This window comes from Vulpes lagopus, chromosome 12, assembly GCF_018345385.1.
Source record: "Vulpes lagopus strain Blue_001 chromosome 12, ASM1834538v1, whole genome shotgun sequence".
Classification (NCBI taxonomy): Eukaryota; Metazoa; Chordata; class Mammalia; order Carnivora; family Canidae; genus Vulpes; species Vulpes lagopus.
In genome coordinates, this window is record NC_054835.1 from 24,240,133 (window position 1) to 24,258,207 (window position 18,075).

The 18,075-nt window shown below is 38.8% G+C and overlaps 1 protein-coding gene across 4 annotated transcripts in view; it reads right to left on the reverse strand.

Annotated features, from left to right (window-relative positions):
- The window catches only part of TADA2A (transcriptional adaptor 2A), a 52,458-nt gene that overhangs the window by 26,755 nt on the left and 7,628 nt on the right, over positions 1-18,075 (reverse strand). For all 4 annotated transcript variants that reach the window (XM_041723747.1, XM_041723748.1, XM_041723745.1 and 1 more), the window contains 5 exons: positions 15,332-15,438; positions 14,253-14,312; positions 4,060-4,151; positions 1,858-2,015; positions 345-433 (listed from right to left, as the gene is read on the reverse strand). In XM_041723747.1, the coding sequence (XP_041579681.1) occupies positions 345-433; positions 1,858-2,015; positions 4,060-4,151; positions 14,253-14,312; positions 15,332-15,438 (506 nt within the window). The remainder of the gene's footprint in view (positions 1-344; positions 434-1,857; positions 2,016-4,059; positions 4,152-14,252; positions 14,313-15,331; positions 15,439-18,075) is intronic.

Below are 18,075 nucleotides of genomic sequence, written 5' to 3' on the forward strand. Positions count from 1 at the left end.
AATATTTTCTATCTGGTCCTTAAAGGAAAAAAGTTTGCCAATCTCCGATTCTGTACAACTTTGAAATGCCCTAAAGGTGGAATGAGAACCAGACTATAAAAACCCCATATCTATTGAAGTGAGAGCCAACATCTCTGCAACTCAAGAAATAGGTTCTTGGTCTGAAGAACTTTTACATTTTATATACAAAAATGTTATGAATGAGAAAAGGTACTCAAATGGAAGAAAATGTGGCTGCCTAAGGCCCTACAAATTACAGTGCTTCGAAAGTCTCTTTTTCGTGGTATAAAACCTATAGGTGAGAAATATAAGCCTCATGTGAAACAAAAGGAAGTTTCTCCTACCTCGATGAAATCTGCTCGAGCTGGCATGTATCCTGCCATGTCCCGAGAAAGCAAGGAGTCAAAAGTAGGTCGGGGAGGATCATCTGTAGCTGGAAGAATTTAGGTTATTACTTAATAAAATATTGGCATGAAAAAGTGACAGAGTAATAGTCCTCCTCATTTACATACTGAAATTTTTTTTTGGAAAAAAACAGGGTCTGAGAGAATAAGTAAAATTAAAAAACGTTTTATAAAGGGAAGAGTGAAAAAGATAAGGTATTATGGAAACAGATTGACTTCTTAAAAAGGAAACTAAGACTTAGGGAATTCTCTAACTAAAATGGGGAAATTCCTCCTGATTTGTGCTTTCTTAACATAAGAGAAAACCAAGGATCTTTTCTTCAATATTACAGAACATAAGTATTTACCCTATCTGCTTCAGCTCCCTTACCCCTTAAGAGCAATTTCAATTTACAAATCTCACCCAACTGAAAAGCAAAAAACCCCCATAGGATTTGGAAGTTAGCTGGAATTGGGTCCCAGCTCTAATAGCGTCTAGTCCCATGAGGCACAAATTATTTAACCTTTCTGAGTCTGTTTCCTCACATATAAAGCACTTGCTCTGCCTATCTCACTGGGTTGCTCTGAGGAACAAATGATCTAATGGATTTGAAAACAAAATGTTAACATCCAACGTGTTTTCCAAATAGGTATCATCAGGCTTTGAGTTAGTCAGCTATGAAACTTCTACAGAGTCTGATGAAAGGGGTGGGAGGGGAAGGTGGTGGTGGTGAGGAAAACATTCATATTTCATTATTTGTGCTCTGGGAGTCATTCAGCAAAGATGCCCATTTATAATTCATCATGGTTTTAGTTATGTTTTGTTAGAAGACCCATTTAGTCACATGAGATTAAAAAAAAAAAAGTTCGCTATTACTAACACAACTAAGTGAACTACAATAACAAATTGCTTCTTGGACTTAACACTGGGATAATTGATAATAATGAATCAAGGGAAGCCTGGATGGCTCAGTGGCTGAGCTCTGCTTTCAGCTCAGAGCCTGATCGTGGGGTTCGGGGATCAAGTCCCACATCGGGCTCCCTAAGGGGAGCCTGCTTCTCTCTCTGCCTATGTCTCTGCCTCTCTGTTTCTGATGAATAAATAAAATCTTAAAAAAAAAAATTAATCAAATACCGGACTCTCTTAGGGAACTAATATCTATAGTTGTAAACCATCCAAAGCATGGAAGGTTGATTCATTTTGGACATCTTATTTGCAGAAGCATTAAAGTCAACTGATATGTTCATAAGCCTCAGAGTGGGTGGGACTACACACCATTTCTGGAAACTGGGATTTCTGGCATAGAACTCTGACCCCTCCTACTCCCATTACAGCCCTGACTCTCAGTAACTGCCAGGCTAACTCCTCCCATCTTCCATAAGCTCTTTAGCTGCCAAACTGCTGTTTATCTGCTACTGCAACAGGGACCAAGGATGAGCTAAGTATCTTTTACCAACAGAGGGAGGTACTTACACTGAAACGGAATGGCTGTGTCAGCAGTTTTTGCCTCCTCTGCTTGCTTCAGGTTCAGCAGGGTAGACGCAAACAGAGGGTTATTGATGAAATGCTTCATATAGTGCTTCTCACACTCTTCCTTGGTCTTGGTGCACATCTGATTGGCTACATCCTGCCTAGAGGATTGTGAAGAAAAGAGAGCTTTCACTATTTATATACAATGCTCAAAGCATGGTTTGTTCTTTCCGTATTTTGAGTCCCACCTATATAAATGTTTGGAATTTGATACCTCTAAAGCAGCTGGAGATATCAGCTGAACAACGAGAGAAATATAAGCCTGATATTGGTGTAATCTGATGTGCCAAATTCTGCTCTTCCAATATATAGAAACAATATCTGAAAAGTGCATTCCTTCCCACCAAAAGAAAAGAAGATCACTAAAAAATTTGTAAATTTCTGTGTAAACTAGGCCTCAGGAAAGGAATTGCTATAATAAGCCACTTCAGAACACTCAAAACCTACATAAGTACAGTTTTATATTTGCAAAGCATTTTATAGTTTATAAAACATTTCACATCAACAAACATTTCTTTACTAGAGTGCCTTTGATAGGCCAAGCAGTAAGCAATACTCACAACATATTTTAAGTTAATCCTAGTATTATCCATGTAGTGTTGAGTACTTACTACCTCAACTCCACAGATGAAAAAAAAAAGACCCAAAGAAATTAAGAAACTTGCTTAAGAAAATAAAACATGTAAGTTTGCAAAAAGCCAGAATTTGTACCTCAGACCTCTGACTCCTAAACCTAGATGACAGAAAAGTAGAGGTAAAAGCTCTCCAAGTTCCCTCTTGACCTGTCTCTTTAGTACTTAATCTTTTCCTTCTAGACTAAAAGCTTCTCAAGTGCAAGATACATGTCATAATTTTTAGCTCTACCACCCTCACCATCAAGTTTAGTGCCTTACCCTCAGCCGAGACAGACAAGTCTTTTTTTGTGGTTTTTACCAGGGCAAGAGGGGAACAGGGAGGATTAGTCTATTGTAGAACATTAGAATGGCAAGCAAAAAATGAAAAACTATGCCTAAAATGATTAGCAAGCTCCTCATGAGTGATCATTTTTTCTATCTTCTTTGGTATTCCCCATAGTGACAATATTTTATGATGCTTACTAAATGCTGAATAAATATAAGCAAAATGTGAACTGAACTCAAATTTCCTTCTTCAGGGCCCTTCACAATGGAGGCAGCACAGTATATTCTATTATTATTAGGACAGATTACTTATACTAGGAAGGTCAGGATAGGGAGGATCTAGTTAGGAATCCTTTACTAATAAGCTATATGATCATGAGAAATTATCTTAACTCCCTAAGCTTCAGATTCTTCATGAGCAAAATACTATTTAAAAATGCCCCTGACCTGCTATTTTACAAAATGAAATCATCAGTGTGAAAGTATTCCCAAAAGGTAAAAGTGAAAGTGATACTATTATTAAATAGCATTGCTTCCTAGGGCAACAGCAATAAGTGCTGTTCAGTTCTGCCAGGCTTGGATTTATCTGCAAGCTAAAAACAGGGAATGTGCGTAAGAGGTCTCCTAAACTCCAGCCTTTTTTTTTTTTTAAAAAAAAGACTTTATTTATTCTTAGAGACACAGAGTGAAAGAGAGAGAAAGAGAGAGAGGCAGAGACAGAGGCAGAGAGAGAGGCAGGCACCATGCAAAGAGCCTGACATGGGACTCGATACTGGGTCTCCAGGATCACGCCCTGGGCTGCAGGCGGCGCTAAACCGCTGCGCCACCGGGGCTGCCCCCAAACTCCAGTCTTAAGTAAGCTATGGCCATCTACCTAAAGTCTGACTCACTTAAATGATGAGGGTATCTACAGTCAAGAAAAATTCCTAAAATCAGAAAGAAGCAATAACTAATAAGTCTGAACTCCCCCAGTCTTCAGAAAGAAATAACCAACCTTCCCTGTGTTGATATATCCAAAGCAGCCTTTTAGAACTGCCCAATCATGGACAGCTAAACATACCACATTCTGTGAGGCATTTCAGTCATGAAAAGTAACATGCGGAATGGAAGAGGAGTTATCGCTAAGTCATGGGACAACAGAAAAGTAACATATGGCTCCCAAATTCCTCTTTCAGAGGCTCCTTTCAGCAGCACCTTCTTCTCTGAGCCTACTAGGGCAGGACCACCCTTAACGCCAAGCTCTTACCAATTTCCAAAGCCACAGTCCATCACAGCTTCTAACAGGGCCATTTCTTCTTGAGCAGTCCAGCTTGGGTCAAGAACAGGAAAATCTGAGGTCTAAGGAGGAAACAGTTTTGCCTAAGAACAGATACAGAAATGGAACCCAGCAACCTGAGATGTAATGCTAATTCACACTCAAATGACTGTCGTTCTCATGGTTTTGACCGGTTATCTAAAGTACATTCTAATAAGAATTGTCCATTTCTCCCACCTCTATTTCCATCATTAACTATAAGTCTCCAGTAAACATTATCACTCATAAATGCCATGTAACTCATGTAGAGACATATATTTTTATTTTAAATAGTAAGTATGTATGTATGTATGTATGTATGTATTTAGAGTAAGCAGAGGGAATGGCAGAGGGAGAGGAAGAGAGAGAATCTCAGGCAGACTCCATCCCCAGCATGGAGCCCAACACGGGGCTTGATCTCACAACCCTGAGATAATGACTTGAGCTGAAATTAAGAGTCGGATGCTTAACTGATTGAGCCACCGAGGCACCACAATATTTTTAAAATTAGCACAAAGATAGATATAAATATTATACTATGTTCCCACTTAGCTAAGAAAGAAGTCAATACAAACAAGTGTATGTTTATATTTTTTAAATGGAAGAACAAACCATATATTAAAAAAAAAAGGTTACCTATGGGAAGGAGAGGGAGAAAACAGAGTGGAAAGAACAGAGATAGAAGCTAAACCTCTCTGAATACTCCTTGTTTTGTAGATCTGACTTTTTCTTTTTTTTTTTTAAATATTTTATTTATTTATTTATGAGAGACACACAGACATAGGCAGAGGAAGAAGCAGGCTCCTTCCAGGGAGCCTGATGTGGGACTTGATCCCCGGACTCCGGGATCACACTCTGAGGTGAAGGCAGATGCTTAACTGCTGAACCATCCAGGCATCCCTGTAGATCTGACTTTAAGTACAAATACTGCATATTAACTACTAAATTTAAAATCCTAAGAATCAAAAGCAAAATGTAATAAATCTATGGATTAATTTTAAGGCATAATCATAGAAATCATAAGTATTCCACATACTTTAAAACACAGAGATTTGATTATATATCTCTAGTAGGATACACCTTAAAAGTAAAAAGAACTACCAAAAAAAAAAAATCTTACACTATTTTCAGGAGTGCTGATATAGTTACTCTGAGGTTACTATATGCAGATGTTATAAAATAAAGCAAGTAATTGTGCAGAAATCACTGGGCAGTAGGATTTCTGGCTTGGGGTTTAGAAAGACATAGATATAAGATCTATGACTATGTAAAGACTTTATATAGTCTTATATTTGAGTTGAAAGTTTTAGTATGAATTTATGATGTATTTTGTCTCAAAAGAATAATTTCCTAACACTGTTCGATGAAAAAAATCTGGAAACAGTGACCAACCCAGTAACAATGAACCCTTCTAATTCTCAGTATGCAGCCACTAAATACCATTTCCCACAAAAGAAAACAGGGCTCTTTGAAGAAAGACATGATTCTAAGTTTGAGTCAGAAAATGTACCAGATGAAACTAAAACATTTTCTCATAATGGAAAGCAAAGAGGCTCTCAAAGCCCTTAAGGGTCATGTCAAAAGGATTTAGAAGCCAAATTGTAGAGGCTTCCATGAACCAAAGATGGAACATTTTAAGCATTAACAAGGATAATAACTGCAAAGGACTGAAATACATCAAATCTTCTAAATATCTACAGGATGCCAGAGAACCAACTCATACTTTCAAAACTGGTAAATAAAGGGAAATAATCAGGTGTATATCCTGCCTTTCCTGTATAAACTTTACCACAGGGTGATCACGGTGATATTTCTTTTTATAGAATTATTTTAATTCATATAAAACGAGTGCTGGGGGGGGCGGGAACCTGGGCGACTCAATTGGTTAAGTGTCTGTCTTCAGCTCAGGTCCTGATATCAGGGTCCTGCTCATCAGGGAGCCTGCTTTTCCCTCTCCCTCTGCTTGTGTGCTCTCTGTCAAATAAAAAAATAAAATCTTAAAAAAAAAAAAAGAAATGAAAGAAAGAATGAGGGAATGGGGAGAGGGAGAAGAGAACACCCACAGAACACACATAAAAAGCAACCAATTGAAATGTATGGACCTCATTTGTATCCCAACTAAAACATATTGTAAAAGTTAAAAAAAATTATGATACCATTACACACTCGGGAAACCCACTAGAACAGCTATAATGAAGAAATCAACAATATCAAAAGTTTGCAAGCATGTGGAACAATTGGAACTTTCATTCATTGCTGGCAGAGATTTAAAATACTATAACCACTTAGGAAACTTTTTGACAGTTTCTTAGAAGTTAAATATGTATAATCACTTATTCTATGACCTAGCAATTCCACTCCTAAATATTTATCCAAGAAGGACAAAAAAGTATGTCCACAGAAAGCCTTATAAAGGAATGTTCTTAACAGCTTATTCATAATAGCGAAAAACTAGGCAAAGCCCTAGAGTCCATCAACAGGATAATGTGTCTTATTCATACCACAGAGTATTATTCAGTAACAAAAAGGAATTAACTATTATACATAACATGAATAAATCTCAAAAACATGCTGAAAGAAACCAGAAACAAGAGTACATACACTATGAATCCATTTATATGCAATTCTGAAATACACAAAACTGATCTATGGTGATAAAAATCAGAACAGTAATTATTTTCAGGGGTATAGAAGGGAGTAGAGATATTTTTAAAGAGCTTTTATGACATGACTGGAGAATAATGAAAAGTGACTTGAATTACTTTTAAATTTTAGAGAGATCTAGTAAAACATTTATAGATGAAATGATATAATGTCTGGGGGATTTGCTTCAAAATAATCTGGAGAAGTGGGGATTTAAACAAGATAGGCTATGAGTTGATAATTTTAAGAACTAGTAACAAGTAGGGGATCCTGGGTGGCTCAGCGGTTTAGCACTGCCTTCAACCCAGGGCGTGATCCTGGAAATCCAGGATCGAGTCCCACATCAGGCTCCCTGCATGGAGCCTGCTTCTCCTTCTGCCTGTGTCTCTACCTTTCTCTCTCTCTCTGTCTCTCTCATGAATAAAGAAATAAAATATTTATTTTTTTAATGTAAATTTTATTCATTTATTCATGAGAGACACAGAGACATAGGCAGAGGGAGAAGCAGGCTCCATGCAAGGAGCCCGATGTGGGACTCGATCCCCAGCCCTGGGCTGAAGGCAGGCACCAAACCGCTGAGCCACCCAGCGATCCCCAAGAAATAAAATCTTAAAAAAAAAAAAAAAAACCCAAAGAACTAGTAACAAGTATATGGGAATTTATTACACTGTAAAATACATGATACATGATAACCCCCCCCCCCCCCATTAACTTCTAGAATTCACATCTGGTGTAGTCCCTTCCCATTTAATATGGACTGGACCCGTGACTTGAGTAAGGCCTGGCAGCTTCCATTTTTGTGATTTGGGGAACTCTGAACCACCATATAAGAAACTGCTTCCTTGGGTATTATGCTGAGTGAAGTAAGTCAATCGGAGAAGGACAAACATTATATGGTCTCATTCATTTGGGGAATATAAAAAATAGTGAAAAGGTAAAGGGGAAAGGAGAGAAAATGAGTGGGAAATATCAGTGAGGGTGACAACATGAGACAATAAAGGGGAAAGGAGAGAAAATGAGTGGGAAATATCAGTGAGGTTGACAGAACATGAGAAACACCTAACTCTGGGAAATGAACAAGGGGTGGTAGAAAGGGAGGTCGGTGGGGTTAGGGTGGCTGGGTGCCGGGCACTGAGGGGGGCACTTGACGGGATGAGCACTGGGTGTTATGCTATATGTTGGCATATAGAACTCCAATAAAAAAATATATAAAAAGAAAAGAAGAAAGAAAGGAAGAAAGAAAGAAAGAAAGAAAAGGGAAGGGAAGGGAAGGGAAGGGAAGGGAAGGGAAGGGAAGGAAGGAAGGAAGGAAGGAAGGAAGGAAGGAAGGAAGAAAGAAAGAAAGAAAAAAGAAACACCCTCCTTGCTTCCAGACCATGTGGACAGCCTTAGGGAGACGGAGGGGCCCTAAGGCTACCTGGAGAAGAACCAGACGGTTAAAATGTTCCAGCTGGAGGTGCCTGGGTGGCTAAGTTGTTTAAGTGGCCAATTCCTGGTTTTAGCTCAGGTCACCATCTCAGGGTCATTAGATTAAGTTTCACATTGGGCTCGGAGCTCAGCTCAGAATCTGCTTCAGATACTCTCTCCCTCTGCCTCCAGCTCTCAGACTCTCTCTCAAATAAATAAAATCTTAAAAAAAAAAAAAAAAAAAAGTTCGGGATCCCTGGTTGGCTCAGGGGTTTAGAGCCTGCCTTTGGCCCAGGGTGTGATCCTGGGGTCCTGGGATCAAGTCCCGCATCAGGCTCCCTGCATAGAGCCTGCTTCTCCCTCTGTCTGTATCTCTGCCTCTCTCTCTCTCTCATGAATAAATAAATAAAAATCTTTGAAGAAAGAAAGAAAGAAAGAAAGAAAGAAAGAAGAAAGAAAGAAAGAAAGAAAGAAAGAAAGAAAGGAAGAAAGAAAGAAAGTAAGTTCCAGCTGTCTCCCAACCAATTCAAACCATTCTGAGATACCAGAAGTGTGTGAAAAAAAGCACTGTGGACTTCTAGCCTTAGCACATCATGTGGAACTGAAAAATCACCCTCACTGCAGGCAATCTGAATTCCTGACCTGCAAAAGTATGGGAGACAATAAAATAGTTATTTTAAGCCTCAAAATTTTGAAGTAGCTATTAGGTAGCAACAGGTAACTGAAACATCATTCTGTTTTAGTGTATACACGAAATTTTGTTTTTTGAAATGTTCTAGAAGTTATTTTTAAAAGGTGACATGAAAAGTCCTAAAATTACAAAGGCATTGCATTTAGAAATTGTTATACCTTTTGTGATGACAAAAAAAACTCCATGATTTGTGAAATTACAATGCTAATAAGCAACATATTTTTATCTGAGCACATACTATGAACATGCCCAGCACATGAGGTACCATGAAATCCAAAAAAAAAGTCTATGTCATATATTCAGTCTGTGTCTATATTCGTACTAATAAATCTGGCAAATATCATAAATACATATAAATATGAAAACTCATAGTTGAAGAGCCCATGTTATTTCTAGAACTGTACTTTAGGAAATTAGTCTTCATCAACTTTATTGTGAGTTAAGACTTTCTACATCAAAAAATAAATGGGCACAAGGGAGTTTCCCTTAAAGTTCAATCAGTGTTATTCAATTCCTGAACCCAATCTCAGCCTTACTAACCAAAACCTCTAAGAGTAGGGCTTAGGAAATCTATAATTTTAAGAAGCTCCCAGATGATTCTTAGGCACTAGAGTTTAAGATCACTGGTATAAAGGGTGTGGCAGAAAGAGGTGCTTTTGACTTGTTCAAGGTTCTAAGAATTATAAGACAAAAATAGGCATAGAACTCAGAAATCTTGATTAATGCACCACCCACCACAGCATGAGTAACTTCCAAAAATACAGCACTGTGAGATGACAAAAGTACTAAAAACCATTTAAAGTTTTCCGTGGCTTCATATGCAAAAAAAAAAAAAAAAAAAAAGGAAGAAAGAAAGAAAGAAAGAAAGAAAGAAAGAAAGAAAGAAAAAAAACCCCCCAAAACCACCAAAAACCCCCAAAACAAAAAAACTAAAGATTTTAGTGGCTTCATTGTGTAGAAGGCAAAATTTGGTCATCATTCCTACAGAAGGAAAGAGACTTCTTTTCCTTATCTGGGAATAGAAAAGATTGGCAGGAAAAAAAGGAGTATTAGTAACCTCCAAAAACTCCCCAAAGTAAAGGACAGATTTCTGAAATGTGTTTGTATGGGTGTTGAATATGTGAGAAAAGGATGATGTAATCAGAAGACTTAATTGGCCTTGGAGTGAAACTTAGTGCCTTCAGCATTATGTGGAAGGCATGATGCCCAGAAAAGCTGGAGAGCGCATGCTCAGTTTTCCTACAGTGGATGACCATCAATATACCCAGCCTATACTGGATTATCCTGTAAGGAACTGTGAAAGCAATTCAAATGAAAAAGTTTGTGCTCTGGTTCTAGGCCTTTTTGTGTGAATTTGGGAAGAAAAAACCAGTTTTCTCAAGATCTGATACACTGGTGAAATGAACTCAAAGTCATAGATAATTTGACCACATCTTCCCAACTGTTCCTTCATCTTGCAATTGACAAAGTAGAAATAAAAATTATTCATATGAAAAGATGTTTCACATATCTTATCAAAAAATGTTAATTAAAACAGAGTTGCCACTATATCCCTATTAGAATGGCCAAAATGAAAAATACTGGTATCGAATGCTGGTGAAGGTGTAGAGCAATAGGAACTCTCACTTGTTGCTAGTGGGAATGCAAAATGGTACAGCCACTTTGGAAGACAAATTTGGCAGTTTCTTGCAGAACTAAACAACTCCTACCTTGTGATCCAGCAGTTGCACTCCTTGTTATTTACCCAAAAGAGCTGAAAACTTATGTCCACACAAAAACCTGTACATGGAAGTTTATAACAGTTTTTTAAAAATTTATTTTATTTTTTAAATTTATTTCAGAGGGAGAGAGAGAGAGAGAGAGAGTGCACCAGAGCAGGAGGAGGGAAAAGCAGACTCCCTGCTAAGCAATGAGCCTGATGAAGGGCTAGATCCCAGGACCTGGAGATCACGACCTGAGCCAAAAGTAGACACTTAACCGACTGAGCCACCCAGGGACTCCAACAGCATTTTTTTTAAAGATTTTATTTCAGAGAGTGAGCGAGCGAGCGAGCAAAAGGAGCAGGGGGAATGGCAGAGGGAGAAGTAAATTCCCCAATGAGCAAGAAGCCCAATGTGGTACAACACCAAGAGTGAACTCTGATGTAAATGTGGACTCTGGAGTGACGCCTGGGTGGCTCAGTGGTTGAGCATCTGCCTTTGGCTCAGGTCGTGATCCCGGGGTCCTGGGTTCAAGTCCTGCACTGGGCTCCCTACTGGGAGCCTGCTTCTCCCTCTGCCTTTTTCTGCCCCTCTGTGTGTCTCTCATGAATAAACAAATAAAATCTTGAAAAAAAAAAAAAAAGTGGACTCTGGATGATAATGACATGTCAATGTAGGTTTATCAGTTATAACAAATGTACCACTCTCATGGGAGATACTGTTAATGGGAGAGATTATACACGCTTTGGGGCAGAAGATATATGGGAAATCTCCATAATTTCTATTCAATTTTGCTGCAAACATATAATACTCTACAAAACAAAGTCTAGCCCCATGGGCTGGGGCCCCCCCGCCCCTCCCCCGCCCCACTCAAAAAACAAAACAAAACAAAAACAAAGTCTAATATAAAAAATATTGTTTTAGATTTGAGAAAGAGAGTGAGCATGAGCAGGGGCAGAGGCAGAGGGAGAAGCAGACTCCCTGCTGAGCAAGGAACTTGACGAGGGACTCGATCCTAGGGCCCTGGGATCATAACCTGAGCCAAAGGAAGATGCCTAACCAACTAAGCCACCCAGGCACCCCCTAAAAAAATTTTATTCCAAATCTTATAATTAGCGGAGAAACTATTTAGAAGACTGAAGGTGTCTAGAAAGAAGTAGGAGAAGGCTAGTCAGTTGGCTGCCAAGAACTCTTACTAAATGAGCATTTTATGGACCAGGATCTGACTCTCAGCATTAGAGGCTCAGGACCTCATCTTTTTCTTTTTTTTAAAAAAGAGTTCTTTTATTTATTTGACAGTGAGATAAAAAGAGCCAGAGCGCACATGCGGGGGGAATGGCAGAGGGAGAGGGAGAAGCAGGCTCCCCACTGAGCAGGGAGCCTGATGTGGGGCTCAATCCCAAGACCCTGAGGTCATGACCTGAGCCGAAGGCAGATGCTTAACCAACTGAGCCACCCAAGCGCCCCTCAGAAACCCATCTTAAATAGGACCCCACACATAATCAGACTCAGAGATGCTAATTTACCCTGTCTAAACTTTTCAGAGACTGAAGTAGATACATTATGGCACTGTGATAGGCAGAATTTCAAAAACGTGCCCCTCTCCCCCAAGATTCCTGTCCCTTCATTATTCAATCAAATAGTAAATAGATATTGCTCTGAGGGAACTCTGCTGAAGGGATTAAGGCACTAATCAGCTGACCTTAGCCTAGATAATTTGGGCAGGCCCAATGTAATGACCCAAGCCTTCAAAAGTAGAAGAGGGGGCAGCCCTGGTGGCGCAGCGGTTTAGTGCCGCCTGCAGCCCGGGGTGTGATCCTGGAGACCTGGGATCGAGTCCCACATCGGGCTTCCTGCATGGAGCCTGCTTCTCCCTCTCCCTCTGCCTGTGTCTCTGCCTCTCTCTCGCTCTCTCTGACTGAATAAATAAATACATCTTAAAAATAAATAAATAAATAAATAAATAAATAAATGTAGAAGAGGGAGGCAGGAAAGAGATGCCTGCCTAGCTCAGTTGGAAAAACATGCAACTCTTGATCCTGGGGTTATGAGTTCAAGCCCCATATTGGGTGTAGAGACTAAATAAATAAACAAGATGTCCTTTAAAAAAGGAGGAGGGAGGCAGGAGAGTTGGAGAGATTCAGCACAGAGGCAGCAGGAGAGGTCAGAGAGGTTCCAGGCATTTTTCATCAATCACCCTCAAGAACTCCTGGCCATTGCTAGCTTCAAATATAGAAAAAGGGAGCTCTCTAGTGGCTCAGAACAAGCCCTGGCCAACAGCCAATAAGGGAAGAGTAGCATCAGTCCTACAACCTCAAGGCAATGAATTTTGCCAACTGGAATGCAGATGGAAGCAAACTGGAAGCAGACTCTCCCAGGGCCTCTAGATAACAGCCCAGGCTAGCAAACACCTTCATTTTGACATTATGGGACCTGCAGCAAACTGGGTGAGCCTACTGGTCTTCTGACCTACATAATTGTGAGACAATAAATTTGTGTTCTTAGGCCACTTAATTTTTTAATTTAAAAAAATTTTTTTCCTTAGGCCATTTCATAATTTGTTATAGAAGCAATAGGAAACTAATACAAGTATAAATGGATTGATCTACAACATAAAATTATTACTGCTAAGATGCCCAGCCAGTATTCCTTCCTGTGAGAAAAACTGAATGGGAGGCCAAATGTAACTTATTTTCTGATAACTGACAAAACTATCTTGACAAAGATATACACATCTGCCAAGCAGACCAGATATTCATTTTGGCTTATCAAAGTACCCATTCCTCTGGCTAGAGCTTGGAAGGGATACCACCAACATCTGCCTCTCATTCTTTCTTTAGAGGTGGCAGTACAATCAATCAACTTCAAGTCCTCTTCTGGCCTTATAAGCCAATCTGTCTCTTCAAAGTGATTTTATATATCATTCACTTTATATATCATTCACATTATATATCGTTCACTTTTTTAATCTTTTTAAAGATTTTATTTATTTATTTGAGAGAGAGAGAGAGAGCGCACACGCACAAGTAGAGGGGAGAGGCAGAGTGAGAAGCAGACTCCCCACTGAGCAGGGAGCCTGATGCAGAGCTCAATCCCAGGACACTGAGATCATGACCTGAGCCAAAGGCAGCTGTTCAACTGACCGAACCACTCAGGTGCACCTTAATGTTCATTGTATAACTTAACTCAGAGGGTAACTAATTTCTGCAAGGCAGGAGGAGAGAGTAAAGTTCACTACTGCCCACATAATAATATCATTAACCAAAACAGCAACATTTACTACGTGTTTATCAGTGAACCAGTAATGCAGTATACCTCTTATCCTTATATCAGTAAATCTCAATAAGCACTTTTTTTAATCTCTCAATTTTTTAAAAGTAAACTACCCTCAGAACTGGGCTTAAATTCACAACACCGAGCTCAAGAGTCACATGCTCTACTGACTGAGCCAGCCAAGCACCCCTCAATAAGTACTTTCAAATTCCTTCCAAGTTTGAAACAAAAATCTAAGTATATAAAATGATTTTTGAACTTAATTGTCTTCATAGATCCATAAAACCCTAAAACACTTACTAGGAAATGATTACCTAATTCAGAAGAGAAGGAAAGAAAAGGGAAGGAGATACTTGGAGGTGAAGAAAAATAGATATTCCCAGTACAATACATGACAAAGGAATAGAAATTCCCTGCAACTTCACCATTACCATTATCTCATAAGTATGATCACTTTGATGTTTCTTATACTCAAATCCTCGAGTGAAACACTGCAAAAGAAAGGAAAAGTAAGTTACCAAAAAGCTACTTTTTGAAATGCTTTCTTATAGGATAAAAGATGGTTTGGGGGTGGTCTACTCTTATGATGAGTTTTTAAGAATTCATTTAATCTTGTCTGCAGCCACAAGAGGATGGTTATATTCCTGATCACAGTTCTTCAGTGGCCCTCACAGAGGAGAAAACAATCTGAATAAAAGGCTTCTTCCTAGGACATCTCCTCTTTTGATGAGAACATAAGCCCTCGAATCAGACTCAGTAAATTTGAATCGTAGCTCTATACTTAAGTATTTAGGCAATTCTAAGACATGTAATTTTTCATATTTTAAAACTCTAAAATGAGGATTCATCTTGTAATAAAAAGCCATTTTATTTTTTCTAAAATGAAAATAGCCATTTGTCATTTCTAAAATTGGGATGCTTCTTACAATCAACAGCGTCTTGGATCCAATAAAATATGGTATTTGCTGAGTGACCTTGAGCAAACTACTTAAACTCTCTTTGCCCGAGTTTCCTTTATAAAATGGGGATGCTAATCATACCTACTTCATAGGGTTATAGTGATGAACTAAAGATTAATTCACATAAATTACTCAAAAGAGTGCCTGACAACAAAGTAAGCACTTGTAATTAGTATTATTACTACCATCATCCACAGAATGATTTGTTTCCTTGTTTGTCACCTGCCCAAAGATCACTCTTCAATAATAGTATCATAGGTGCTATAGAAACGAATAATCCTTCAATTGTTTCCTGTAGGCCCAATACTTGAAATCTACTGGCAGAAACAGTGTTGAGCATTAGGTTGATATAGAGATGTAGAATATTCAACAGTCTGTCATCCATCTGCTCTGTTCCCCAACTTTTCACTGATAAAATGTGTAATGGAAGACAAAGTAGGAGAGATACATTTAATAAGATATGGTCCTTTTGAGTATTTGACAGTCATCTCTGAATTTACTATATCCATAAAACTAGGCCAGGAGTGGCAAACCTCTCCTTAATGAGTTACCTGTAAGCAGAGGAAAAAAGGAGGTGGCCCACATTCAGCACACTTGATATAAGGCTCCATGAGGTAGGAGGAGCAGCCTCGGCAAGGTGGCTTATCAGAGGGATCATCTAGAACAAAAAGAAAAATGTATCAGCTTCAAAACATGTTATGATTACCTAAAATTCAAGGTGAAAATCAGCAACTACACAGGTGGTGAGCTGTGCAGAAGACTCAGCTTGTCTTGGAAATAAGATGAGCTCATTCTAAATAAGAAAACACAAAAATTACATTCCTTTTTTCTTTCAGGGCAGCTTTATTCTTCCTATAGTAATATCTACTACTATAAATATCATTTAAATAGATATAACCCTTGCAGAGAAATTTACAAATATAAGCTTTCCTTTCTAGTTATTTTTCCAGGAGAGAAAATGTCACATACTTACACAACACATATATATATTTTTAGATAAAGCAAATCTGACAAAATGTTAATGACTGTTAAATGTAGGTAGTGGCCAACTGTACTGTTCTTTCAACTTTTCTGTAAGTCTACAAATTTTTATAATAAAAAGTTGGGGGAAAAAAACTCCTTTAAATATACGTCTTACGATCTACCACTTTATATCGGAGTTGAGATTTAAACCCTGGAAAGCTCCCTTCCTTTCTCTCACAGTAAGCAGAGAGCATAGCATACCTTCTTCCAGTTCCAATGATGGTACTATTACTGAAATATTAAGGCAAGAAGTAAAATCCAGGGGTGCCAGGGTGGCTCAGTCAGTTAAGCGTCTGCCCTCAGCTCAGGTCATGATCCCAGGGTGTTGGGATGGAGCCCCACATAGGGTTCCCTGCTCAGCAAGGAGCCTGCCACTCCCCCACCCCTCCCACTTATGCTCTCTCTCTCAAATAAATAAATAAAAATCTTAAAAAAGAAAAAAGAAAAAGTACAATCCAAACTCTCTAAAGTGGTATAAAAGCCAATATGTGTGTCCCTGGTTGCCCCAAACTCTGCCTCTTTAAAGTCAGGGCAACCTAGCAGAGTTGTTCTCTGTGACGAACAGCAGGAGTCTAAGAAAACACAGGCTTTGAAGGTAGATGGAAGAATTTAATCTGCTTAGCCTGGGGCAGGATTTCTCACATTCTGTAATAGCATTTTCCTTTCTAAAGCCCAAGAAACACTCTTCAAGGCACTTTCCCTCCTTCAAGTGATGATTATTGTTCTTTGTATTTGTTTCTAAATGAAGACCTGGAGGAAAATAATGGGAGAGAAACATAATCCTTTTGGCAATAGCTTCAAAATAAATACATAGAACAGCAACTAACCCACTTCTCCCATTTTAAATTTTGACATGGAAGAACAAAATTATTTTATATTAAGTGCCAGATGATAATTTTTACCAGATTACCTTCTTTCTCACATCCTTTTATTTTTTTAATTAATTATTTTTTAAAGATTTTATTGATTTATTCATGAGAGACACAGAGAGGGAGAGGCAGAGACACAGGCAGAGGGTGAAGCAGGCTCCATGCAGGGAGCCTGATGTCGGACTCATCCTGGGTCTCCAGGATCACACCTTGGGCCAAAGCCAGGCACTAAACCACTGAGCCACACGGGGATACCCATTCACATCCTTTTAATGATATAAGCTTATTTATTTTTCTTTATTTTTCTTTCCTCAGGGGGAAAAAAAAAATCAGTCACTGGCCAAAGTAAAGAGTTTTTAAACCTTCACATCGAGAAGTAATTATTTCATAAAACTGACCCAATTTATAGCTTTAAATTTTTTTCTTCAGTGTTACATGAATCAAGGAGGATTTATTTATTTATTTATTTATTTTTAATTTTTATTTATTTATGATAGTCACACACAGAGAGAGAGAGAGAGGCAGAGACACAGGCAGAGGGAGAAGCAGGCTCCATGCACCGGGAGCCCGACATGGGATTCGATCCCGGGTCTCCAGGATCGTGCCCTAGGCCAAAGGCAGGCGCCAAACCGCTGCGTCACCCAGGGATCCCAGCTTTAAAATTTTTATGTAAGAAAAGCATAAAGTCATTCTCTACTAACATTTTGATTTCCAGCCTTTCTTCCATGTATGGGTGTGTATATATTTTAATAAAAGTGATACTATAGGGGTGCCTGGGTGGCTCAGGGCATGATCCTGGGGTCCTGGGATTGGGACCTGCAATGGGCTCCCCACAGGGAGCCTGCTTCTCCCTCTGCCTATGTCTCTGCCTGTGTCTCTCATGAATAAATAAATAAAATCCTAAAAAAAGGGGGGGGGGATACTATATGCGATGTTTTGTAGCCTTTTTTCCCACTTAACAATATACCGTCAACATCTTTCATGACAGTACATACATCTTCCTTGTTCTCTTTAATAGATGAATACTATTCCACTGTAACAATCATCTAACCTAATAGTTTTGAACTGCCCACCTAGGGAGGCATTTTGGAAATCTGAGGAAATGCTTCCTTTGTTGTCACAATGACTAGAGAGCACTACTACCATTTAACAGGTGAGGAGCAGGGATGCTAGATATTCTACAAGGCTCAAGACATTCCCACACAACAAAGAAGTGGCCTGTGTCCTATACAACTTTGAAATGTCCTATCAGACATTCAAGATGATGAAAAACCTGTTCATAATTACATGACCTAGAACTTAATTCCATGTTACATATAAAACAAAATGTTTTTGACAGCCTTAATATGTACTTAATTTTCCAGGAAGGCAACTGCATGTACTTCTACAGGAGATTATATCTT